Source organism: Poecilia formosa, unplaced genomic scaffold, assembly GCF_000485575.1.
Source record: "Poecilia formosa unplaced genomic scaffold, Poecilia_formosa-5.1.2 Scaffold573, whole genome shotgun sequence".
Taxonomy (NCBI): domain Eukaryota; kingdom Metazoa; phylum Chordata; class Actinopteri; order Cyprinodontiformes; family Poeciliidae; genus Poecilia; species Poecilia formosa.
Genome location: NW_006800512.1, coordinates 113,571 through 137,570, shown reverse-complemented (window position 1 = coordinate 137,570; position 24,000 = coordinate 113,571). Strand labels below are relative to the sequence as shown.

Here is a 24,000-nt window from a genome sequence, read left to right as displayed (position 1 = left end):
TAGATTTTCATTAACTCTTCCCACTCACCAACAGTGTTTTTGTCAGATCCATCTCCCCTGAAGGTGGGGGGTTCTTTGACGTCCGGCTGTAGTACTAGCTTTGCCCCAGTCAAGTTGAGGTAAGTAGGTTCACTCTGCGATTGGCCCACACTGCCCTGAAATTGCAGACCCTGAACACCTCCTTCCCCACATTCACCCTTAAGACGGTCCATTATGGACTGTCCAACTTGCTGTGCAATGCTTGTAATAACGTCACTTAATGGTGGGTCAGCAATAACTGAATTGTCCAGGACCGCACCATCATGCACATTTGTAGAAGATGCATTCTCAACTACACGTGTAGAACAAAGAACAAAAGGCTGTAGAGCCTGCAAAATACGCGTTTCGAACTGGAGTAAAAGGCAAAGCCTCAATCATTCTCCCTCTCCCTCTCCCCACAGAGAAGTTAACACCACTCAACGAACATTTGTCCTCATCTGCCTTATTTTTTAACATGTCATTTTCAGTTTTTTTTTGTTGTTGTTTTTTTTCAGTTCTTTACATAGAAACAAATATATAAAAAAAATTTGTTGCTGGAGCAAAACACTATTCCACGTTCAACTCTGTAAAACTATTCAGTCTGTATAGATGTGTTAATGTAACAAGCAACCTCAGGTGACCAGCTGACGTTGATCCACTCTTCTCAAACCACGGTGGACTTGTCCAAAGCAGTGTGGATCCGGGTCACGGCACCACTGTAGCCGGTTCCATCTGACTCATCTGTTGTTTGTACTCTGCGTTGTGTGTGTAGGTGAAGAAAGAAACCAGCAGTCGAGGACCCACGGTGTGTTGTAGCAGGAAGGCGGGTTTATTCTGTTCAAAATAAAAATGCATTTAGCAGAGCAGTTCCCGGGTCCGGCCTCCCCACAACAGACCTCTCCCCAGCGCAGCTCGGCGCGAACTGAGGAAAGCAGCGGGAACACACAGGATATGACGCCAAACAGGAAGCAAGAAAATAAAAGCGTCACCACCAAAATAAAATTCAGAAACTAAGAAAAACAAATATACATAAATGGTGAAGATGGATTTGAGGTGAAATATACACCTTTTTTACAGACTTGCTACATTAACAATGCTCGAGCTTTATTTGCTACTGTTGACACGCTCACAAACCCCACCTGAATTTTAATCTAATGCAGCCTGCAACACGTTTTCAAGTTTCTTCTCAGAGAAAATTCAAAAGATCAGAGGATTAATCTGCACATCCACTCTAAAGGCAGTATCAATGCTATGCCCACACAAAACAAATGCAGGAAAAATGACCCAATTTCAACTACTTAACTATAAAACCCTAGAAAAAATAAGTCAATTAAGCTCCAGTTCCTGCTGTCTATATGTCCTACCCACACATTTCATTAAGAAAGTCCTGCCTGTTGTTGCTAATGACAAATCCATATAGTGAACTCATCACTCTCATCAGGTGTTTTCCCCCAGGGTTTGAAAACAGCAGTTATCAAACCACTGATAAAGAACAACAATCTGGGCAAATCACTACTGCAGAAATTCAGGCCGATCTCCAACTTCCCATTAATCAGCAAAGTTATTGAAAAAGCAGTTTTTAAACAATGAAATAACTTTCTAACAATAACCAACCGCTTTGACTCCTTCCAGTCTGGTTCTCGTGCTCACCACAGCACGGAGACGGCCCTTGTAAAAGTGTTCAATGATATCCACATAAATATGGACTGTGGGAGAACCACAGTGCTGGTTCTGTTGGACCTCAGTGCAGCTTTTGACACTGCTGGCCATGACATTTTACTGAATCGACTGGAGAGTTGGGTCAGACTCTCCGGTCCAGTGGTCAACTGGTTTGAATCTTACATAAAGAACATGGATTTCTTTGTTTCAATCGGAAACTTCACATCAGAAAGGTCAAAGGTCACATGTGGGGTACCCCAAGGTTCAAAACTAGGACTCATCCTATTCAATATTTATATGCTCCCACTGGCTCAGGTTATAACGGGAAATAAGATTAGCTACCATAACTATGTGGATGATACCCAGCTCTACATCACGATGTCACCAGGTGACTCTGAACCCATCCAATCACTGAATAGATGCTTAAAACAGATAAATGTGTGGATGTGCTAAAACTTTCTCCAGCTGAACGGAAACAAAACTGAAGTTATCTTTGGACCTAAAGAGGAGTGAACCAGCTTCAGTTATTACAACTGAAAACCAGCAATCAGCCCGAAAGCGAGTGATGGACTCTGACCTGAACCTTCAGAGCCACATTAAGACAGTTACAAAGTCAGCCTTCTATCACCTGAAGAACATCTCCAGGATTAGAGGACTAATGTCTCAGCGTTATCTAGAGAAACTCATCCATGTGTTTATCTTTAGCCACATTGATTACTGCAACAGCGTCTTCACAGGTCTGACTATAACATTTCAATCAAACAGCTGCAGCTGATCCAGATGGCTTCTGCTGGTGTTCTCACTAAAACCAGGAAGATAGAGCACATAACACCAGTTTTAAAGTCCCTACACTGGCTCCCTGTAGCTCAGAGAATAGACTTTAAAATACTGTTAGTTTATAAATTACTAACCGGGTTAGCACCACAATACATTAAAGATCTGTTATTGCTGTTCCAACCATCTAGACCCCTCAGGTCTTCTAGTCTGCTCTGCATCCCCAGAACCAGAACCAAATGAGGAGAAGCAGCATTCAGCTTCTATGCACCACATATCTGGAACAAACTTCCAGAAAACTGTAAAACAGCTGAAACACTGGGTGCCTTTAAATCTCAACTTAAAACCCACCTGTTTAGATTTGTTTATGGCTAAATTAGGGATAGAGTATGGGTTTTAATGTCTTTAATGTTTTTATCTTTACTTTTTATCCATTTTATTTTTCTTCCTCTTTTTCACTGTTACATGATTCTGTTTAGTTTTTAATGATGCAAAGCCCCCCCGGAGGGGTGTGGGTACCGACCCCCTCTCTTAGCAGTGTAAAGGGGTGCGGGTGTCGTCCTCCCCTGGTTGAAAAGGGGTGTGGGTTTTAATGTTATCTTTATTTTTTATTTATTTAACTTTTTTTTTTTTTTCTTTTAATTTCTTTCTCTTTCTTACTGTTTATTCAATGTTACATGACTCTGTTTCTGTTTTTAACGACGTAAAGCTCTTTGAAATGTCTTGCTGCTGAAATGTGCTATACAAATAAAATTTGATCGACGATTCCGCCAACATGGGCTATTTGCCACATGCTCCCCTTCATTTTTAAAATGTCCTATGACATTTAACAGAGCATTTAACATCACCTATTGACCCTTTTACAGAAAGTAATGTTATAAGTAAGATGCTCAACATGACTTTCATTACCCTCATATTCTATTAGTGTCCACCACTAACAGAGGATATTGTCCCTTTAGATTCCAAATTTCCTGTTGCATTTAATTCTAGATTTGTCCAGAGTGTCTCTCTAGTGTAACAGAATCTTCATTTCGGCCACATTCTTTTGTTCTGATACCAGTCTTTTGTCTTGAAAACACAGTCAATGCATTCTTTGGAGAGTTCATATATAGTCTTTTTCTTTTGAATGCAGTTCTTGAACCTTTATACACTGCATCTTTAACTCCGTTCTTTAAAACAGCCAAAGTTCTTTACCGGTTGGGCTCATACTCACAGGTAATTCTTTAATACCTGCATCCACTTTAATACCTGCATCCACCATGTTTGGCTCACCCAAAGCACAACAGGTCAGCATTCTGGGACGGCGACATTCTTTCTTTGGCTAGCCGGATGCAGGTGGTGGGACAGCTGGATCCTCTTCCTCCTCAATAACTGTTTCTGCAGATGGCTCAGGAAAATCCAGGTGCAGCTCCATATCTTGGCCTCCATCTTCTTCCTCTGTTATGTTCTCTACCCATTTAGCCTAAGGTTCATTCACTTTGTGTGTTTTCTTGGTCAGACGGATCTGGTGTAAATGGTTCAACATCTGGGTTTAAGTTGAGAGCTCAGTCACCACTATGCTGAGCAGGAGGAAACCGGCATACTAGCTCCATTTCCCCATCTCCCTCACTGTCTGAAGTTTTCTCTCGTTGACCAAGGTGACATGGATATGTACTCGACTTTGTCTTTTTAGTCCCTTTTGCCACTTTCGAGTTCATTTCTGGGTTGTCGATTGGCAGACTGTCACAGGGGAGCAGTAGGTTTCTGTACAGCACATGACTTTTGCCACCTCCTTCTGGTACTACTTCATACTTTTTCTCTTTATGATCATGTGCACTTTATCCTCCCAAAAGGATCTGAGCTTACCAGGACCTCCTCTCTCTGATAAGTTGTGTTCAAGCACACGCCCCCCAGGCTGCAGGTCAGCTCCACAACCCCTTTTGTCCTATTCTTTTTTTCCTCTGTTTGATGAACGGGTGGAGGTTTTGGTTGCGATCTCGTAGGCCTGCTGCATTCTGCTTTGCCAATCTTTAACATACTCAACATAGCTTTGCTGTGTTTCATTCAGCTGTATGTTAAACAGGAGATCCGTCAGTAGACGTGGGGATCATCCAGATAATCCAGCAGATAATACAGAGCAAAGCCTGTGGTGTCACTGCGGGTTCAGTTATATGCATGCACCATCTTGCATAACAACTTTTTCCAGTCAGCTTTTTGCGCACTTGTGAGCGTACGGAGCATAGACAGCAGGGTTCTGTTAAATCAATCCACTTGTCCGTTACCTTCTGGGTGGTAGCAGGTAGTGCGAGACCCTCGCACATGACAACACCTCTGCAACTGAGCCATCAACTGGTTTTCAAATTCCTTCCCCATATCATGGTGGATTTTCTCCGGGAAGCCAAAAACGAAGGGCAAAGTCCTCAGAGTTTTTCCACAACTGTTTTTGCAGATTTGTTTTTTGTGGGGTAGGCCTGTGCAAAGTGAGTGTAGTGATCCATTATAACAGAATATACTCATAACCTTGTTTTCAGGCCTCCACATGCAGAAAATCAACTGAAACCAGTTCGAATGGACATGTAACAATGGGCATCAGTGGTGCTCTGGCTGCTCTCTGTGGTTGTTTTTACTTTAGACACTCGCACACGTGGGTCACAAAATGTTTTGTGTCCTGCTGCATTCTGACCCAATAAAACCTGTCTCGAATCAGATTCAGAGTCCTTTTGACCCCCAGATGACCCATCTCTATGTAATTCTTGAAACAGAATCAGATGTTCTTCTGGCAAAATTAACTGAGAATTATTTCCTGTTTTTCTGTATAAGATCCCATCATTGCTGATATACAGGTTTTGCCACTGCCTCAAGAGCACCATAACATCTGCAGGCTCGGTTTTCACCAGTCCTCTGGGGGGGAATTGATCTTGGCTCTTATAATATATGATAAGGCCTTTCTTTTGACTTTCTCTTATCTGCTATGGTGTTAGTGGGGCAGGGAATGCAGGTGAAGATGCATCACTTACTAAGTCCAGTGTGTTGATGTGAGCTGTGGTTATTGTTAAGGAAGAATATCTAAATTAGTTAATTTTGGAAAAAGTTTGGCTCTCTCTCTTCCCCTTAGATCCCAGGTCCTCCCGGCGAGCCAGTGTGGCCACAAGGAAAACAACAATGCGTGTTGACGTCACAGAATTACTGAGTTTAATCCAATAGGAAACAACGTATGAATTAACAACAAAACTGCAGAACAACAGAGACATGCATTCATTACCTGAGACAAAAAAAGATAGAAAAAGAAAGGCAAAGACGCATCTTTGGAGAGAGCTGGTGCAAAAAGGCAAAAAGCGGCAGCTATCTGAATTATTACTCCTGGGCAGGAACTTTTATAATGTAGGCGTGTTTTTCCTCTTTAATATATTTAAATAAGGCGTACCTCTGCTTGACCAACTGGAAGCTATCTTGGACACTCAGAAAAACTTAGAACTCCCCCTAATTTACGGCGAAGATCAAAGGCCATTTGCTCTTTTGTTTAACAAAAAGAGCGGAGAGCTTGTCCTGGCCTCCTGCAGTTCTAAGGCCATCTGGGCAAAGAAAAACATAAGTATTTCACAGATAGCTGTGAAATCTGAAGTCTCTCTCCTGCTATCTCTCCTTACATAGATTCTCAGGAACAAACTTAAATTCAGTAATTTGGTTCAGGGAAAGGTTATCTCCACAAACCCAGTTTTGCGCTTCTGCACTCAGCACCCCAAAGGATTGAGTCCTGCCTTAAACAAAAAATAACGCGTAAAATTCCTTTTTCTAACCTATGAAATATAATATTCAATCCTAAGTATACAAGTTAACACAATCATTTTCCAAAACCCCATTTAGCATAAATCCTGAGCAATTTTCTAATACTAAAAACATTTTCATTCAAACAATCTCCATTTGATTCTGATATTGTCACAGATAGTACAATTTTCAAATACATTCATCATTTACTAGATTAGTAATTCTAAAATTAGATAATACAATTTTCATTAAAAGACATGCTATTAGTAACTAAGACAAATGTCTTAGAAATTAAATGTTAGTGTAGCGGTTCTCAACGTGGGCAGTAGCGCCCCGCAGGGGGCGTTCAGAGTATGGCAGGGGGCGCTGGCAGACATTTTTACAAAAGGGGGGCGCTGGGATGCCTTTGGGGGGCGTTTGGTCGAAGGTAAACTTTACACTTGAAATGCACAACAATGCCAGTTTAGACTTTGAGCAACTTGGTAAAACTGTATTGTGTAACATTAAATCATGCTTGGCTGCAACTGTATCAATGGCAGCTCTTCTTCTATTCAGTGTTTGTTAGCTTCTGTTAGCTTCTTGGCGCAGCTCCGTTCTGCTACTGGTAGCTAAAATCACCTTCACTTTGTATCCCTCTGAAAAATGAACACATTTAAATAAAGAAATCCCTTCATAGTGATACCACGATAGAGAGCGTTCATTTTATAGCATTAACACCGGAGCTGTAAGGTCCGGTATGAAACGGGTGTGATAGAACAACACAGCACTTTTAAATTTCAATAATCAGAATACCGAAATTGTTTCCGTTGTTTTAAAAGGTTTGTGTCAGTCTGCCTTTTCCCCATCAATACGTTTCCCGACCGCCCTGCACCTTGGGCGGTAAAAAAAAAAAAAGAAAATTGAAACGGGAGAAGCGGGACATAAAACGGAGCGTCGAACTAGATGTGAATTATGGCATAAAAACAGAGAATCCGACACTGAACAGTGAAAAATCAACACATGATGTGAAACGCATGACGATTAGGTGGCGCAGGAGGTGATGAGTGAAGATTAATGATGGTGAGCGTCAATACATGATAAAATAAATCTAGCAACAGGAAAGAACTAAAGTGGACATGGCAATAAACCGAGAGGATAATACTAATCAAAGGAAACTAAATGTAAATGAATAACAAAATGCAAGAATAAACTAAGAAACTAAAGTAAATACAGAGGAATAAACTGGTATGGCAAGACTTTTCGATCAATAATTAATACAGAGGACTGTATGGCAAGAACAAAGACACTATTTCCAGATAAAAAGTAAATTAATATTGTTGAAATGTCATGGGTTTGTTGAGACCACATCTAGTACTGAGAATAAATGTATCTTACAGATCATAACAGTAAATAACTTATCACTTATTCATGTTTTTAATTGGATTTAAGAACCAGATTTGTTCTTTGTAATTTCTGTCCAGTAAAACTATTAATCTATAAATAAATAGAGAGGTCTATATAAAGATATAATCAATGTTTCTGTCTCATTTCTATGGCATTAAAGGACCTGGAACTTTTGTTTTTCCACTGAAAGCTCTGGTTTGCACAATAAATGCCATGTGGGTGAAGTTTTATGGATGATACTCTGATGTCCCATTCTCCTGAAGGCAGCACAGAGCTGCACCACCAGAAACTGGCAAACACTGAAGAGAAGAAGAGCTATGATTAATGTAGTTACAGTTCTATCCATGTTTTAATGTTGCAGAGCTCAGTGGTTTTGCAAATGGTTCAAAGTTTAAACTGGGATGTTGTTCATCTTTTATCTGGTCATTTTGTGGTATATTTAACAACTAGAAAATGGCACAAAATAAGAATATTTTTTCCACTCTGATTGGCTGCTGTTAGGCCTACTGAATTTAACTTGAATGTTCATTGCATTTTTTCATAGACGCCTGTGAAAATAATTTCTATTCCCATGGCTTTTTTGTTCTCTGGGAAATTATTTTTGATAAATACAGAAACAAGCATAAAAATCAAAACATCTACAATAGTGATAGTAATATTAATGATAAAATAATGGTCAGTGCAAAGTGGCCTGCAAATTTTTTGGTGGGGGGCGGTGAGGGACCTGGACAAAGGCTAGGGGGGCGCTGGCCCAAAAAAGGTTGAGAAACACTGTTAGTGGTTTTAACATTCTATGTTGTATTCAGTTTTGCACCGTACCAGATGTTACTTTTTGGAAGACTTTTGATCTTCCGTGAACCGAGCAAACTTCTCTCTCCCATGCTCAAGTGAGATGCTAATTTTATGGCCTCCTGTCCTCTCTGATAACACAGCAGGAGCCTCAGTGAGAGTTTCCTTTTGATCTGTATTTTCTTTCTTGTACTTTGAATACTTACCCATCAATAGTTTAGTTTTTAAATCATTAACACAAACATGTTCACAATTAAGAAATTTGTTCAAAATGACAATAGTAAATATACCTTTTACACATGCCATAATATTAACTGAACACTAAAAATAATCATTTTTCCTCAACATTATCTAGACAGATGACCAGATGGGGCATCTCTAAGCCTAATCATTCCATAATTTGAAGCACTAATCACATCCTAAGTCACCTCCTCTGTACATAGCTGGAATAATGCCACTGGACATAAATGTCCAGTGAGAGAGACATCTGCATCTGTATTGTGTTTGCCTGGTCGATGTTTAATGGTGAAACTGAAATCTGCAAGTTGGGCAACCCACCTATGACCTGTGGTGTTTAACTTGGCTGTGGTGAGAATGTAGGTCAGGGGGTTATCTGTATATAGAGTGAAGTGAGGTGGATGATACAGATAATCTCTGAATCTTTCACATATTGCCCACTGTGTTGTCACAAGGTTAAGTTCGCTGATTTACTCGTGTGTTTGAAGAGGAAAAAATAAAAACTTCCGCAGCGCTCCGATGTAAAGATGCAAAACAAAAATTTATTCCACAGTTTTTGCGTAATTCTTTTACAAGAGCAATTGGTTCTTCGCTAACCTCCACAAACAAACTACGGTTGAAAAACCGTGTGGCTCTGTCGCTCTTACTTGCAGCACCTTCCCTTCTCTGCTATCTCTTTTGCTTTTGCTGCAGCACGGCACACCTCATTTGCATAATTTGCAAAGTGGCCAATTAAGCTATAAAACATGCTTCTAATAAAACACTTATTCACAATAAAACATTGTGAAATTAGCTACATGCAACATAATTCTACCTAAAAATTCAACAAATGCACTTATTAAATTTCTAATTAAACAAATGACCTTTAACAGTAACTGAATATTTTATACATTAACCTGTTATTCACGAGAGGACCCAAATTTGGGTCCTCTCGTGACAGAGGTGTCAAACTCCAGTCCTCAAGGGCCTCTGTCCTGCAACTTTTAGATGTGCCTCTGCTGCACCACACCTGAAAAGAATAATTAGGTCATTAGCAAGGCTCAGGAGAACCGATCTACACAGGGAGGAGGTAATTAAGCCATTTCATTCCACTGTTTTTTACCTGTGGCACATCTAAACACTGCAGGACAGCGGCCCTTGAGGACTGGAGTTTGACACCCCTGTCATTGTGAATGACAACCTGTGAACAACAGGTTAACTTGGCCTCCACACCCACCTAAGTGCTAGGAACTCCAATTTTCCCGAATGCATGAGATAATTTTCTCAGATGGGGTAAGTGTTCTAGATCTGTACCCGATGACAACCATTTTGTTATTCTGTCTCTGATATAGAACTGCTCCCAACCCTTCCTGTGAAGCATCAACATGCAGATTAAATTATTGGGTGAGATCTGGATACCCAAGGATGGGAGGCTTAGTGAGTTTGTCAATAAGTGTGTTTAGTGTCTCTTGATGGTTCTGTGTCCAGTAGTGTTTGATGGAAGGTTACTTTCATTTCTTCCAGTGTTGATGTTCTGCCTGGCCTTATGCTTTCCTGATGGTTTATTTTCAGGTGGACTGACCAGAAGCCGGTAGAGGGGCTTAACTATTCTGGAGAAGTTTAGTATATTGATAATGGGAGAGAAATCCCAGCATTTTTCTCAGATCTCTTACAGTTGTGGGGGTTCTCTCCTTCAAAGCTTGAACTGGTGCCCTTTCTGCCGGATCCATTGTGTAGCCCTCACCAGAGCCAAGACGCCCCTGAAATCTCACTTTTCCTTTGAACACATCACACTTCTTTGCGCTCAACTTCACTCCATGCTTCTGGCATGTTTGCAATACAGTTCTCATTTGGTTGAGATGATGTTCAAAACTTGGGCTGTGAACTAAATTGTCATCCAGATAGGGCTGGAATATCACATCCCTTAAGCCAGGGGTGGGCAAACTTTCTGGCTCAGGGGCCATATTGACTATTAAAATTTGATTGACGGGCCAGGCTAGCACTAGATGCATACATATCAAACATAAGCATAAAAAAGCATTACATTCACTTTTAGTGGGAACAGTGTTGTTGATCACCCATTTTTGCCAGTGTATAAAAGTCAGGTGTTGTGGCAATTCTCAGAACAGATCTGAGGTGTTCATCACTCAGCTGAGCTCTGTGGAGTGCTTTGCTGGTATTCATCACACCAAGTCTGTTCACACACGCAACTTAAGTAGAGCCAAACACCAGAATCCTCTGTGCCATCTTCTGCATATTTGGAAATTTGGCTGCACTTAATGAAGCATAAAACCCATCCATTTTAAGGGAGTTGAACTGCTCCTTTAAGACTGTCACATTGGAGATCAATCAGTTCCAACTGCAACTCCTGAGGTGCCGTTTCAGGGTCTTGGGTGAAGGGAGATGAGACTAGCTGCCAATCTCAGTGCGGTAGACGACCGTTCTTGTGTTGACTGGTTGTTGGTATAATTGGCATGCTTGGTGGAAAGTGGCGGCTGATGTTGTATTCTTTAAAAACAGCAACCGTTTCTTGACAGATGAGGCATACAGCTTTTGACCGAACTTCAGTGGAAAAAGTATTTAGTTGTCCATTCCCTATTGAACACTCGACACTCACTGTCAACTTTCCTTCTCATTGGCCCACTCATTGTTGCAGAGTTCACAGCAGCACCAGAGTGATAACAGAAAAGCCTGAGCTCCACAAAATCAAGTCATGTATCATGGCACTTAAAACGCCCTCTGGTGGAGCTACAGACATTACAGGACAAGACCAAATGAATGAATCATGATTATGATGAGATTAGATTTGGGCAATTCTGTACCAATCTTTGGCGGGCCAGATTAGAAAGGGGACCACATCCGGGGGAATGTCTGATAAGCCAATCAGACATTCCTCCATGCTTCTTTGGAACTCTGCTGGGGCAGCACTCAAACCAAAGGGGATTCTGATCCACTGGTACAGACCCATGGTCTTATGAAAGCAGTTAAGGGCTGACTTTTCTCATCCAGAAACCCTTGATGGTACGCCTTCCCCTGATCTAATACAGAGAACCAGGAGCTGCCAGTGAGAGAATCAAGCATGTCTTGAATCCGGGGAATGGGGTGGCGGTCAGGGACAGATTTAATTCCCTGTAGTCACAGCACAACCTCAGAGCCCCATCTTTCTTTCTCACACACACCACTGGTGATGCATATGGAGAACGTGACTGAGTTATCCAGTCTCTATTCAGTAGATCTTGAAGGTATTCTTTAACTTCCTGATGTAATGGCTTGGGAACTGACATGTTTTCTTCACTGGAATGGTGCCATGCAGTGATGTGAAGTTTCAGGGAGGGAATTAAACCTATGTCATCTTCATCATAGGCGAATGCATGATACTCTTCTCTCACTCTGTCTTTGGCTTTCCGTTAAGTGGCTGAGATTAACTGGAGGATCCCACTGTGTTGGCTTCTGCTTTGCTGTTACTAATCAGAGACTGTGTTGCAGCTGGCTTTGTTCTGGGTGAAGTGACATCTTTTTGTTTTTCACCATCAGTGATGTTCAACTGTTGTGAACATCACACAGTTGCCGTAAAGACAGTATAAACTGTCTTTACTGCTTCTAGGTGCCCCAGGACTGCACAGGAGCCAATGGTTAGTGGTGGGACTGAGGCCCTGTTTACATGACAATTTCTGGTGAAAATTGAAGAGTTTCGTTGTGTATAGTGTACATTTACACAAAAATAGCGAATGTTTTCTCTGACAACGGCACAGTTTGAGAACGGATTCCAGAGTGTAATGGTACTGTAATGCACTGTTGTTGCACAACATCCCCCTCCCCTCTTCTCTCTCTCTCTCTCTACTTCCCCTTCTGAGGAGGGAGATGTGCTACCCAGCTCTCCGTCTAACGGGTCCGAGAAGCCTCTAACTCCTGAGTATTACTACAGATGAGAATATAGAGGACATTCTGTTTAAGCTGGGCGTGAGAAAGAGTAGCCTGGTTTCTAACGACCTCTGCCTCCAGATGTCCCACCCTTTTTCACCCTGTGAACTAGCCAGATCGAGCAGCCCGCAACCAGCTAGCTTCACAGAGCACACTTGTTAACGGTCGCTCTTTCTCTTTATTACAACTTGCACTTGTTACTGAACCAGGTAGGTTTTAGTGACTCGGGCGAGTCCCAAGGGTGTTGTTTTGGCTAAAAGCAACCTATAAAACATTTTCCACTTTTTCCTCCCAGAATCAAACTTTATAGCTATTTTACAACCATCAAAGAACTTTAAGGTGACTCATTAATTGAATGTCCACATCTTTTAGGTTTTCTTAATGCTAATTATTTTATTAGTAAGGCAATTTTGCAAGGGTCACTACAGCTTAAATCAGTAGCAGAAATAATCAAATAAGTAAAATCAGTAATCTAGCCTATCTTTCCCTAATGCTGACACTGCGAACTAAAAAAGGAAACCTTTGTGAGAGTCGAACGGAGTTTGGCATCTTGAATCCCAGAACTGGCCTGATGATTAGAAAGGTGTTACAGCAGCAGGAGGCTCCCAGTACAGGAAGAGTACTGACTTAGAGCGGCAGGTCTCGGGCCTCAGGGTAACTTCCTCATGCGTGTAGCAGTCCTCAGCTTCTTGTCTTGCAGCTCTGTAGCTCCTTTCTCCTCGTCTCACGATCTTTCTGGTCCTTCGAGATGTAGACGAGCTGGTCTCATGGAAGGAACACACCAGTTCTTCATCTTTGCCTTTGTTCTTTACCTTTGTTTTCATCTTTCTTTATCTTCATCTTTGCCTTGGTCTTTGGGGTCTCGAACCCAGCTAGTGAGAGAAGTGCAATTTTAAGCCACATGTTGCGGGGCTAACGGGTTGGTCCCCATGATCAGATCAGTCTTTGGCTCTGTGGCCCCAGCTCTTCTTCAGCTGCAGAGTTTTGTCCATCTCGATCTTGGCTCGAAGCTGCTTGAAGGATCCAACCAAAGATTCCTCTTTTGCAACCACCTTATAAAGGATTTATCCACCCTTTTGGTGTGTCTGCATTGGCTAGCTTTGTTGCTGTGCCTGTCTCATTGGCTGACTACTTGGACCGATGATCTCATATCTATCAACGTTTTGGAGACATGATGTCTGTTCAATGACCTAATGCCTTGGTTCCTCTTTTCCCCTGACCTTTCACCTACCATCTACCTCCAATACATCATCAGTGACCTTTAGTTAGTTACACATTTTACACCATTTCAAGTTCAATGTCAAAATCACATTTATAACCCCTTAGTTTCTCTGATTTAGCATTCACTTATAATATTATAACAACCATTACTTATTAGCTACTCTTATTATAATCATAATGTGAGTTATTACAGACATTTCTGAAAAGAAACCAAGAATAATCAATTATTCCAATTATTTGATACCAAAGTTAGTTTCTTGTTTCATCTGTAAGTACTTCCACAAGTTTAAGAGTAAGTGTAAATATTCTTATAATCAAACAAACATCAACCACTGGTTAAACCAATATTAATTATTGGCTTAATTATAAGTTATCATTTAAGTATTTTACTCTGGGTTTTATCCAATTACTCAAAATGTTTAGATTTCATTCTTTAAACCTTTAATGCCTTGAAATGAGCACTCTGAACAATTTTTAAACACATGCAGGCTGGAAACTTCCCCTTTCTTCAGGAAACCTGCTCTTCCTGTTCCATGACTCTCTTTCTGCCTGATTATGATTTTTTTTTATGATTAAATAGAAAAAAGTAGAATTAAAGCAAAGTTTGCAGGACACAATAACAACACACACAACCAGATTAATTTTATTACTGTCTTACTCTTCTGTTGGGTCTTGACGTCACCTGTGTAATTAGTTTTAAAGATAACTTTATTTATTGTTACTATTAAACTAAAATCTCCAGCATGGGGAAGTGGAATGAGCTCGACTTTTCTCGACAGTACCAATGCCGTTGTGTTGTAGACAGAATAAACAGATCTTTTCCCTAGCTCATGCATAGTATGATTCAAAACATAACTGCTTCCTACAATCCATAGAAGAAGAAAGTACAGACCATGCCGGTGTTACAATTCGTATTTCCCCATCAGATATGGTTCTCCCAGCGTCTCCTCGCTGCTCTGCACCACCTGGGTGGTAAAATACGCTTGTGCTTGTTCAGCACCCTTATCTAAAGAACTTCAGACACTGTGAAAGCTGTTGAAACAAAGATTGTAATTCGAATGTCTTCATGTAAATGGGTTAATAGTAATGGAACAAAAATTTCATTTTTGTTGTATCATTGTCGTGTAAACAGGGCTTGAATGTGTGGTGTTGGGCTACTGAGGGTCCCGGTCCAGCAGCCTTGTCCAGTTTCCCTGCTGGCAGCAGCCTCTGGCGAGGTGTCCTCCTTGACCATGCATATAACAGTGTGTGCACATTTCCCCTGACTGTGCTTCTTGACAGATTGGACAACCTCTTGGTCTGCTGTAGCTGCGTGTGGTTGCTCTCTGTCTGATTTTCTTAGTAACCTGCACTGTTTCCAGCACCAGTTTCTTTTGTTCTAGCATTTCAGCCTTCAGTCCTTCGATGAGTTTAGTTGTACCTGCTTCCTGTTCTGTGTTCCGATTTTTCTTGGCTCCTCTCAGTACATCTTTGGTTATTACTGTGTCCACTAGCTCACCTCTGGTTGCAGCTTCTTTCATGGAAACTCATGCATGCATCCTTCAGTTCTCAGATTTATTTTTGGGAACCTACTCAATGCACCTTTTCTCAGTTTTTTTGTCTTTCTTACGCCAAGTTCACTCCACTCACTCCAAGTTACTCCAAGCTTCACTCACCTGCTCAATTAGGATCTCATCTGATACTGCAGGATTACTCAGGTAAGGTTTTAGTTGGAGTTTTACTGCATTGCTTAGCAGTCCTGTGTCTGTGGAACGCAGACATTTCCTTTGTATCAGTCCTGGGCAAAATTGTTTGCTTTCATCCTCTTTAGATTTCCAGAGCATTTTTTCTTTCAGTTCTATAGCTCCAAATAGAAAGTTCTGTGCAGATTCTTTTGGATTCTTGTGAAACGTTCATCAGCTGATGAAGGAGGTCAGAAGAAGAGTCAACTTTAAAGTGGCTTCTTAGGATAGTTTTCAGAATAGTGTCAGTCCTCTTTTGATTTCCAGCATCTCTCTCAGAAGGAGCGCAGTGTGGTTCAGTCTCCTGCACCGTCATACTCAGTTTCTTCTCTAAACCACAATTTCCTCCTCTATACGCTGTCGGGCTTTATGTTCCTCTAGCAATTCCTTGTACTTGACATTTAGTGAGTTTAATTTAGCTTTGTCAGCTTGTGTCTTTTCTGGTGTTCTGGCATCCTCCAGACTTTAACATCAGCAGTGTTCTGCTCACTTTGTCTTGAAGCATCCTCCAGACTTTAACATCAGCAGTGTTCTGCTCACTTTGTCTTGAAGCTGCTCTGTTAGTTTCTTCTCCAGCTTAGGTTTGTCTTGTTTGGATTAGTTAATTTTACTTTATACTACTTCTGGCTCGCCAAAAAATGTAACGGTAGCAAGCGAGATGTTGTGATTTGTTGCGTTTTGACTAAAAATCTGGATCTTTTTTTTTTCTTTCAAATTCCAATCTTTTTTTTTTTTCAAAATATCTTTCTCTTTCTTACTGTTTAGTCAATATCACACGCTGTAAAGAACTTTGAAATGCCTTGCTGCTGAAATATGCTATACAAATATAATTTGATTGATTGATTCAGTATGCAACATTTTAATTTAATAATTGTTACAAAATAACTCCGTTAGCAGTACCGCTACACAGCCGGTAGAAAGACAGAAAAAACATCAGTTTCACAACTATCGTCTCCTAGCAACAGCAGAGTGATACTGACCCCCTCCGCAACCACGTCAAACTGCGACACAACAAGTTAATAACACACACAAAACAGTATTAATTTACCTCAACATGGCCTATGTGCCACACATATTGAAAAAAAATAATTGGAATGGCAGAAAACTACCAGTTGGAGACAGTGTGAGCTTAACACAGGAAATGCTGATTTATAAATCTCTACTCGGATTGGCTCCAGCATACTTAAACTTTTACATAGATCTGTTAATTCCCATTCTTTATGCTCTAACAACATTTTTCTTTTGCATGTTCCACGTTTCCAAACTGAAAAAGGGAAGCAAACTTTGAGTGTGATGCTCCTTCAGCCTGGAATCGGCTCCAGTCTGAAATCAAGATGTCAGAATTGATTTCACTGGACTTATTTCAAGCGATTCTTAAAATCAGGCAACGAGATTCTTTTAAACAGTGTCACTGTTTTTAAATTATCTTATACTGTTTTATACTTGTGCATATGTATTAATTAATTTTATTTTGTAACCAGGTTGCTGTGTATTGCAGATTTTTGCCCAGGTCCCTCTTGAAAATGAAATCTGTATCTCAATGGGGTTTACCTGGTTAAATAAAGGAAATAAAAAAAAGCCACATCATTAAGGCAAAGGGATTCCCAACCAAGTATTGAAGACTGACATATCATGTTTAAAAACAATATTTTAATTTCTTTTTTTTTTTCTGCAAAAACTGAGAAGTAGTTTGGACTGATTTCTTCATAGTATTCAATTTTTTGAATTCCTGTTTTTGTGGGTTTTATGAGCTGGAAGCCCAAATTATGTAAACAAATAAATATTTGAGATTGCTTAAACTGTGTGCCCTGAATCTATAACCTGTGAACGTTTTAACATTCTGAATGAAATTATGGGAATTAAACAACTTTTCCAATATATTCTATATTTTTTGGAAAGGGTCTGTATATAATTTGATATGTCAAGAATATCTAAACAAATCACAACCTGAAGAGACATGCTCAGAGAAAACCACACACCATGAGAAACGCAAATTGGATCTGTAAACCTATAATTTTCAATCTAATTTCTTTTTGTTTTCTTAACAAGGATACAGATTTTCTTTTACTCATTAAATCTAAAAAAAAAGTCACGGTGTAAGCTGACAGTTATGGTGTCAATTGCTGTTAGCAGGAGAATAAATTGTGAAAAATACAAACTGATGGATCACTAAAATGATCTAAAAAGATTAACTATTGTCCTCTTATGTGTCTGATCCCAATACAATCTGACTAATTTTAACTAGAGGTCTCCTGCATGGGTCCTCCTGCTGGAAGACCCATACAGGGTCCTCCTGCATCCTCCAGGTCCTGGAGGGTGCATGGGAGTTCACCCAACTGCTCTGCATGTGCTTTGTGGACTTGGAGAAGGCGTTCGACCGTGTCCCTCAGGGAGCCCTGTTTGGGCTTCTCCGGGAGTATGGGGTACCGGGCCCTTTGTTACGGGCTGTTGGGTCCCTGTAGGTGTCAGAATCTGGTCTGCATTGCTGGCAGTAAGTCAGGCTCGTTTCCGGTGAGAGTTGGACTTCACCAGGGTTGCCCTTTGTCAACCCTGATTCTGTCCATTACTTTCATGGACAGAATTTCTAGGTGCAGCCGAGGTGTAGAGGGGATCCGTTTTGGTGGCCTTTGATACTCTGCAACTCTGCTTTTTGCAGATGATGTGGCCCTACTGGCTGCATCAGGTTGTGATCTGCAGCTCTCGCTGGAGCGGTTCGCAGCCGAGTGTGAAGCGGCTGGGATGAGGATCAGTGCCTCCATATCTTGAGCCGGAAAAGGTAGAGTACCTTCTCTGGGTCGGGGAGGTATCCTGCCCCACGTGGAGGAGTTTAAGTATCTTGGGATCTTGTTCACGAATGAGGGAAGAAAGGAGCGGGAGATCGACAGGTAGGTTGGCACAGCGTCTGCAGTGAAGTGGGCACTGTACCGGTCCTTCATGGTGAAGAGAGAGCTGAGTCAAAAAGTGAAGCTCTCAATTTATCGGTCGATCTACGTTCCCACCCTCATCTATGGTCATGATCTTTGGGTCATGACCGAAAGAACGAGGTCACGGATACAAGCGGCCGAAATGGGTTTCCTCTGCAGGGTGTCTGGGCTCTCCCTTAGAGTTGGGTTGAGAAGCTCGGTCATCGGGAAGGGACTCAGAGTAGAGCCGCTGTTCCTTCACTTCGAGAGGAGCCAGTTGAGGTTCGGGCATCTGGTCAGGATGCCTCCTGTACGCCTCTCTGGTGAGGTGTTCAGGCCATGTCCTCCTATTGGGAGGAGGCCCCGAGGAAGACCCAAGACATGCTGGAGGGACTATGTCTCTCGGCTGACCTGGGAATGCCTTGAACTTTCCCGGAAGAACTGGAACAAGTGGTTGGGGAGAGGGAAGTCTGGTCCTCCCTTCGTAAGCTGCTACCCCGCGACCTGACCCCGGATAAGCAGAAGAAAATGGATGGATGGATGGCCATCCAGCCATCCATCCTTAACCCTAAACCTATAGTTTAATTCAACTATAGATTGAATTAAACCAAAATATTTTAACTACAAGTTTACCGTTTACATTATTGGAGTACCCTCTGAGAAAGCAGTGTAACTTCTCCCAGTTTTAACATCTTCCAGTTCCATTTTGTCCATTTCGCCCCTCAGTTTTGAGGGGCTAATGCAGATAAATGTTTGAGGAGTAAATCAACCTTCTGTGACTGTCTCACCCACTACACATAAACCTTGCAGAATAACTTTGGGAGAGGACCTAGTACTCTGAAAAAGATTGTCAAACGTCCTTCTGTCTGCATGTTTCAACTTTGTGAAATATTATTGGAGTAGACTAAGTGCTGTTCTACTAGCCAAGGGAGTTTGAGAAGCTATGAACAGAAGGGGTGGCACTGTAACTGTGCCTCTTGGGATTTTATCGCAACAGATTTTTTTTGTTTTTGTTTCACTGAATAAATGTTCTTTTTCTCATTAATTGTTGTATTTTCCTAAAATTTTGTCCTCTGAGCTTAGCAAATCTGAAATGTGGTGTTTGTTAATTATCTTACTCATTGGTCTTACTCCAATAATCTGTGTGAATGATGTCTTCCCAGTTATGAGCCTGAGTTATTCCCAGGACTCATCTACCGGATGGTGAAACCTCGTATCGTCCTGCTCATCTTTGTATCTGGGAAGGTGGTTCTGACTGGTAATTAAACCTGCATCTGCAGTATTTTTGCTAATGTTTGTGATATTTTGTGAGCTCCAAATGCTGTTGGCTGAATCTTTGTCAGTTGAGGTTCTGCAGTAACATATATTTACTAACCCTAACCCTAACCATCAACTGATGGGATCTGGGCTGCTCACCTCCAGCCCAGATCCCATCAGGGGTGTGAACCACCTGGTGGTAATGTTAGGTTAGGTTAAGGTGAAGCACAGAGCGAACAGTGAACAGGTCGTACTGATGCGTCATGGTTTCTTCATATGAGGATAGCTGATTCTGACAAACGGCAGTGGGACTGACTCAAGCTGCCTGTAGTGAACTGGGCATTTAATCCAGCACTGGGGCAGCCTGTCAGTTTTCTCTGCAGCCAAACCATGTCTGTGTTTGGGGATGAGGAAGGTTTTTTCCTTCTATTGTGAGGACAAATATGAAAATAAATAGAAAGTTTTTCTAACTTCTACATCACACCTGTGGTTTTATTCACAAACAAGTGTGTGATGGAAAAAAGATATATTGTAATTTTGTGTGTCATAAACTTAAATGTAAGAGTGAAAATAAAACCACTCATGTTAGCACAACATTTTATTCAATATTTTACACCTATTGCATCACTACAATCAGTCGGTCTTGTAAAGTTTTAAACTTGACTGGGCAACCCAAGCCCCTTTTCCACCGGTTCAACTTCAGCAGCTCAGCTCGGCTCTCCTTTGGAGTGACCGTTTTTCCACCGGCTAGGCTCTGTAGCACGGTGCCGCCTCCTGGCGGTGGGAGGTATAGCGCCCCGCCTCCAGGCGCCATGTGCTGTACTTCGTTACAATATATGCGACCTAATGTGTTGTTGTTTTTCGAGACAAAAGAAGAGGGAGCTGAGCTATTTTTTATAGCCTGATTGTGAATTTTCTGAGATTTCAAGAAAATGCGTGGTGGGAGGAAAGCTGCGATGTGTGAGGAGGAAAGCAGGTGGCACAGACGGTGCAGGTGAGCTAACGATGATTTTTGTATTAAACTACTATAAAACTTGTAATGGTGCCGAATATACTTGTGCTAATAGTCAGGGTGTTTCAAATAACTTAATAGTGTCAGAAATGCATGATGGCGCCGTACATTCATAATATATTCCAATGTGTTTTGTTGAAGATTTTAGGTTTTAAGAAACTCTCTAGCTTGATCTTCTTCTCATCCCAGGTTCTCCCGGCGGGCCGCGTGCAGCCACACGGAAATCAATGTGTTGACGTCATAGAATTTACAGAGTTTAATCCAATAGAAGACAACGCATGAAATTATAACAGAAACTGCAGAATAACAGAGACATGCATTCATTTACCTGAGACAAAGAGGATAGAAAAAAAGAAGGCAAAAGGTCTTTGGAGAGTGCTGATGCAAAAAAGCAAAATAAGGCAGTAATCTGATTTGTTACTCCTGTGTACAAACTTTTATAGTAAAGGTGTGTTTTTCCTCTTTAATGTATTCAAATAAGGCGTACCTCTGCTTGACCAACTGGAAGCTATTATGGACCCTCTTACAAGTTAGAAACTCCTTACAATTTGCTTCCAAGATCAAAGGCAATTTTGTCCCCTTTGTTTAAGCAAAGTGAGAGCAGAGCTTCTCCTGAACTCCTGCTGTTTTAAGGCTATCTGGGCAAAGACAAACGGAGAAAGGTATTTTACAGATGGGTGTGAAATCTGGAATTTCTCCCTACTCAGATTCCTCAGGAAGAATCTTAAAATCCTGTAGAAAGTTGAAACAAAGGTTATCTCCACAAACCTAATTTTGTTCTTCTGCGTTCAGCACCTCAAAAGATTGAGTCTTGGCGTGAACCAAAAGTAATACATAAAATCAACAGAACAGAATGGGGTAAAATTCCTTTTTCTAACCTATCAAATATAACATTCAATCCTAAGTATAAAAATTAACACAATCATTTTCTAAAACCCTTTTCATCATAAACTTGAACAATTTTCTAATACTAAACAAAACATTTTCATTCACACCATTTCCATTTGATTCTGATATAGTAACAGATAATACAATTTCAAAATACATTCATCAGTGACGAAATTAGTAATTCTAAAACTACGATTAAACTATTTTCAGTCAGAGCATGCTATTAATAACTAAGAAAAATGTCTTACAAATTAAATGTTAATGGTTTTAAACATTAAGTTCTATTCAGTTTTACACTGTCCCAGATGTTAGTTTTGGAAGACTTGATCTTCCGTGAACCGAGCAAACTTCTCTCTCCCACACTCATCCAAGTGATACTGCCTTCCTGCAGATGCTAATTTTATGGCCTCCTGTCCTCTCTAACACAACAGGAGCCTCAGTCAGAGTTCCCTTTTGATCTCTATTCTTCCTTCCCTCAAGTTGAATACTTACCCAGCAATAGTTTTAGTTTTAAATCATTAACACAAACCTGTTCTAAATTAAGAAATTTGTTCAAAATGGCCATGGTCAATATACCTTTTCACATGTCGCAGTATTAAACACTAAAAATATTCTTTTTTCCACTTCTTCAGATGTTGGTGGTTCTACGTCCTCCTCTGAGTTGTAGGATGTCTCATCAGTGTCCATCTTCCTGACTGCTGGTCAGTGTTTACTTTCAGGATGTCTGGAGCTGGAATCACATGAGCTCAATATGCTGATAAAACATTTCTGATTTAAAAACAAATGTCTTATGTTCTTACAGAGTTGAAGTGCATTAACAATCTGTTGTTTTTAACTTCTCGATAGTAAATTATGATTCATCTGATGTCAGTTACACTGAGGACAAATAAAGCCATATTCCTTCTAATCTGACTGGTTCTAGATTTAATCAAACCTTCCATGTTTTCACATTTTGGTCACTAATTAAAAGTTTAAACTCAGTCTTATCACTAATTAAGGTTACAGGTTTTGGATACATTTTCTCACTTACACTGAAGATTCTCCAGGCAGACAGCTGAACAGAGAGTGGATAGAATGATTTAGTACAACATAGAAATGGAAAAAATATGATTTGTATTTTGGGTTCTTTTTAATAGCAACCCTGATAATGTCAAAATGTTTGGTTTGCTGAATAATGTATTCACTTTTGGATGCCTTCATTGGTAATCCACAATGTTAAGTGTCAATGACATATTTATATAATGTTATTTTCACTCTGTCTCTTTAGACACATATTTGGGAGGATTGTATTAGGACCTTGATGTCATACAAACTACAGTATGTACAATAATGTGGGGAGTGAGTTTAAAAAAAGACTGTTCATTGAGAGAAAACAGCTTTTATTGTTCTTTTGTTTGCCTCAACTCTTCTTCATGGAGCTCAGCCACCTCAGTGATGGTAGCTGCTTGCTCCTGAAGGAGATGCAGTGAGAAGGACCTCGCTGCAGAAAACAGAAAGGGGCTGGGATGGACCATGGGGAGTCTCATACCTTATTTGGAAATGGGTCCATTGCACTCTGGAAGTGAAGGGGGCGTTATTTCCTACATTATCCGCAATCTCCCATTTTTATTTTCTTTTGAAATCTGTGACATATCTTTACCTTTAGGAAGGAGTTCCACTCTTGGTATGTATTTGAACTTGTCTCTTTTATTCAGTGCAGCTCACAGTTTCTAGCAAATTCTGTAGCTTAGTTCCATCTTTTCGGGCCTGCTACTGAGCTAGTGGTTGGGGGTGGTAACACAACTTATTAGTTGTGCAATTATATTTAATTACAACACTAAATCAGAATCCCACAAAATCTTTATTCATTATTAACTTTTTATTTCCGTAAGGTAGAGCTAATTAAATTACCTAAACAAAACCTGAAAGTAGTACCAGTTTCACTTGATGGCAAATTTTAAATACCATGGGTCATTCCAGGACAGTCAGCTTAACTTTGCTGAAAACACTGGCAATTTTTTTAAGAACTGTTCTCAGACTATCTTTTAAGAAGATCCAGTGATCTTGGGGTTACCTATAGAGCTTGTGTACAAGACAATGTTGAGTGTTTTAGCTTTTCGGCTGGTTTGGTCACATGAGCTGCAGACTAACAAAACATAGCAGCTTTGTTTCAACTGCTTGATGAAAGAACATGGAAGATGGCAAGGAATATTTTAGCAGATAGCATCCGTCCTCTTCATCAGTTTGACCCTCTGAGCTCATGAGGGCGTTCTAGCAACTGAGAACATCTATTGGAAGTCATTTATTGAGAGTGCAATAATTATTTTTAACCAAACTTAATGATTAAGGTAAGGTAATTTTATTTATATAGGAAATTTCAACAACAAGGCAATACAAAGTGCTTTGTAAGAATTAAAAGGACATAGAAACAAAATAACAAACCAAATGAAAGGACAAACGAAGAAAAATGATCTAATGTTGATCTAAAGCAGTGGTTCCCAAACTTTTTCTTCTG

The 24,000-nt window shown here is 40.6% G+C and overlaps 1 protein-coding gene and 1 long non-coding RNA gene across 3 annotated transcripts in view; one reads left to right on the top strand and one right to left on the bottom strand.

Annotated features, from left to right (window-relative positions):
• Positions 1-872, bottom strand: part of LOC107834280 (uncharacterized) — a 27,270-nt gene extending 26,398 nt beyond the window's left edge. The window contains exon 1 of the long non-coding RNA XR_001660071.1: positions 650-872. This is a non-coding gene — a long non-coding RNA (uncharacterized LOC107834280). The remainder of the gene's footprint in view (positions 1-649) is intronic.
• The window catches only part of LOC103129732 (TATA box-binding protein-like protein 2), an 81,936-nt gene that overhangs the window by 48,838 nt on the left and 9,098 nt on the right, over positions 1-24,000 (top strand). Inside the window, exon 7 of one of the 2 annotated variants that reach the window (XM_007540912.2) lies at positions 19,513-19,607. The exons of the other annotated variant lie outside the window; for it this stretch is intronic. Coding sequence (XP_007540974.1) covers positions 19,513-19,607 — 95 coding nt within the window. The remainder of the gene's footprint in view (positions 1-19,512; positions 19,608-24,000) is intronic. 2 annotated transcript variants of the gene reach the window in all.